General features: G+C 40.6%; 1 protein-coding gene across 1 annotated transcript in view; it reads right to left on the bottom strand.

Annotated features, from left to right (window-relative positions):
- LOC104546749 (leptin receptor-like) overlaps positions 1-3,519 on the bottom strand; it is a gene marked incomplete at its 5' end in the record, with an annotated part of 11,946 nt that overhangs the window by 4,143 nt on the left and 4,284 nt on the right. The window contains 4 exon segments of the mRNA XM_010192217.1: positions 635-710; positions 1,271-1,373; positions 1,915-2,010; positions 2,546-2,728. Of these exon segments, the coding sequence (XP_010190519.1) occupies positions 635-710; positions 1,271-1,373; positions 1,915-2,010; positions 2,546-2,728 (458 nt within the window).

The following is a 3,519-nucleotide window of genomic DNA, read 5'->3' as shown; positions in this document are numbered from 1 at the left end:
GCAGTGACCATGATTAGACTTCAAAGAACATCCATCCTCTACTTAAATGAAATAAAATAAAATATGAGAAAGGAAAGCTTTCCCCAGGAAAGCAAATTAAATACCTGAAAAATCTGCCATTAGATGCTTGCACTTTTAGAAACAACAGGCTTGAATTTAGATTACTGTCCCAATGATCACACACTGGCAAACTCTGGGACCATGAGAAGCTTTGCTGGTGCAAACTGGTTAAATCCATGTAAAAGCTCTTACTGTCCCAGCTCATCACATCGCAGATTCATGTGTCAGGCAGAGAGGCAGTTTACCTTGGCATAGAATCTGGCCTTTGAAACACATGTATGGCCCTCACTGAGGTGCCTAAGCTTACACCTATGGGATTCTGCAACTCATTTACTCACTGCCCTGAAATTTAAACATCCCAACACTGAAAAGAGGTTGTTGTCCTGGCCCATTTCCAAATATCAGCTCTCTGCAGCTGAGAGAATTTCTGTATCCCAAAATTCAGAGGCTCCGAGTCGCTTCATTTGGTAATTCTGGTAGGGTCCGGGCTGACCAACGTGTGCAGTTCAAAGCTGAGCTAACAGCATCAGATCCACAGGGCTGGGGGAAAAAGCACTGCCAGGGAAATACAGACCTTCTGAAAATTAACTCCTTGTGCCCAGGAGCAGTTCTTGGGGTTTGGAACATCTTCCCAAAACAGCTTCTTCATTCTGAAATATTAAGGAAATTCTGGAGCTGGTAACTGTTCTCTTATGTTCTGTACTGCTGGCATTCACCTTTGCTATGGCAGAAAAGGAATCTGTGCAATTTTATTTATCCTCAACATTATCACAATGATGCAGTAATTTTTGTTATTATAGATGGCCAAAATTGAAGAAAGAAATAAGAAAGTGACATACCAGGTGACAGTTTTGGAAAATATAAAGGTATGGGCAGTCTTTGCTGAATATGACCCCACAAAACTAAGGGGATTTTCTTCAACTGGCTTTTACTCCAGACCCGAGTTTGTGATGACAATTAAAGCACTCGACACTCATTTACTTGCCCCTAGATTGCTCTGCAAAGGTAAGGAGAGTGTGGTGCAGGCTGAAGTGGAAATGAACCGCACTGACCGTCACATTACTGCAAGGACACTTCATTCTAGGTGCCATATTCCACAGACACCACTGCCTTTCATCAAACAGGCAATAAAAATAATTCCTCAGCAGCCAGGCATCATCCAAGCTGCATCATCACCCTCTGGGACCTGAGAAGACAACGAACCCCTCACCTTTGGTGTGAACCCAACAGGACTCCAAGCAACACAACTGAGGTGGAAATAACGACTGGCAGAACCACATAGAGACTGGCATTATTCTGAGTTTCAAATCCACCTGGAAATAAAAGGAATTCAGTTAATAACACAGGAAAATAATTTGTTTGTGAACAAACAGTTTGCAACAGGGAAATAACAAACAGCAGAAAGAACAGCATAAACACAAAAAATTGTATAAAGAGATTTATTGCACATCAACAAACTCTAACCTTGAGGACAGACAAAAAGGAAGGAATTATTTTGAACACAGAGGTGACTCCTCCGTCCTTGTGGGAGGTGCCCACTGCTCCCTTGTTATGAAGAAATTAAATCAGAGCATATGAAGAGAAGAGGCCCCAGTTGGAGAATGAAGGATCACAGAGACCTGGATCTCAGCTGTTAAGTCAGGTGTATGGGAGTTCAGGTACCTCACCCAAATAATCCCACAAAAAGTTTTCAAATTAAAGCAACTGAAGCCTGTATCACTGTTTATAGTTACACTACAATTACTTTATTACTAACAGGGGTTTTTTTCTGGTAAGATACAGACTTCTGCATTTAAAGTTTACTTTTACAAGCTCTTATTTCACAATCAACATGGAGAAAGCTCCTATAAGCACCTTTGGCAAACTGATCTGTTGCTCTGGACTGGCCAACTCCTCCAGCAAACACAGGGTACAGGGTGAACTGGTACTTCTCAATCAGAACGAAGTGATCTGGAAAGAAGGAATCAGCCCTTGAATCAAAACTGTTATCCTGCTTTTAAACTATGAAGCTCTGGTCATGTATCAGAGCCAGAGAGGCGAATAGCAAAAGCCATCCACACACTTCAATAGTTACACACTTCAATATCAGAAAATTAGAACTGTAAATCTAGGCTGGATAATCCAGCGTTATTCTGCCATGGAGTTAACACCTTTCTGCAGCTATTGATTAAAGCCAAAATGCAAAGGGAATGCACATATTAAGTTAATGAGCTGTGTATTCAATATTCCAGAACTAATTTTATTGTATTGTCAGAAAATTAATAGCCTCCTGAGATTCATTCTGTGTTAACTTGATTATTAATGCAACAGTCAATCCTTTACAGTCACTCCTCTAATGATAATCACAAATTGCTCTACTGATCCTTACCATAAAACCACCAGAAACAGAGAGGGGGGAAAAAGGAATCCGAGAGTTCTGTAATGTACACTTTGCTGCTCCATAACAATTAACACAATGCCTGATTATTTTCAAGTGCACACTCACCATAAATATAATATTTACTAATATTTGGAGGAACTCGCACCCACTTCATCTCCTCCTCGTTGTTAAGGTTCTTCCACTCAATGACAAAAGACGTTATCACATAGATGTGAGGTGAGAGCGTCCAAATCAGGACCACACAGGTGCTGTTCACTGGGTAAGCGCTGAGCGACTGCACAACGTTCACTGGCAGAAAAAGGAGAAAGGAGCCGCGAATTACGTGAGACAGAAGTAGGATAAGAGCTGGGTGAGCAGGAGAGGCATATGCTATAAACTACACATATGACTGAGTGCTACAATTTCAGCACTTTATCATTTACTTCTTTAATTTTTACCTTCTATATAATAAAGCTTGATCTTTAGTTCACATAAGCAAATCTATTTCTCTTTAAGCCAGCAAAGCTTGGTTTACACCAAGTCCCGAACATCAAATAGAACAAGTTTCTTACCAGACATCGAATAAATGTCCTCAGTCTCATGTGCACCTCCTTAATTATCACTCCTTAAGCAAAAAAATATCAACAACTACTGAACTGTCACCATTTAGCTACTAAAGCATGTAAAATCCTATTGACTCTAAGCAATACACCAAGATCACAACCCAGATGGACAAACGCTTGCCATTACAGCTGCTACAACCCCAGGGTTTCCAGAATATGCTTGCACGTAATATCAGAAAGAATTTTATCCATAAAAATGCTTTAAAATTTGCATTACAGCAGCAAAGTTCCAAGAATGGACAGCAGTGATGTTTCCACAGCAGATATTTGCACGTGGCTGTTACACAACAGAAGTAGTCAAAAGAAATAACCTTTATTTTACTAATAAAGCAGAGTGCAGGCGAATCAATGAAGAGGCAGCTTAGGAAGCAAAGCCAAGCCTCTGAAAACTATGTACTCTGGCAGCCCGACAGGTGAGCAGCCACAGAAACGAGAGCGTATTTCATTTTGGAAACGACAAAATATTCCCCAGCAGGA

This window comes from Mesitornis unicolor, unplaced genomic scaffold (genome assembly GCF_000695765.1).
Source record: "Mesitornis unicolor isolate BGI_N332 unplaced genomic scaffold, ASM69576v1 scaffold49869, whole genome shotgun sequence".
Classification (NCBI taxonomy): domain Eukaryota; kingdom Metazoa; phylum Chordata; class Aves; order Mesitornithiformes; family Mesitornithidae; genus Mesitornis; species Mesitornis unicolor.
The sequence above is the reverse complement of the archived record's forward strand: the minus strand, read 5'-3'. Positions and strand labels throughout refer to the sequence as shown.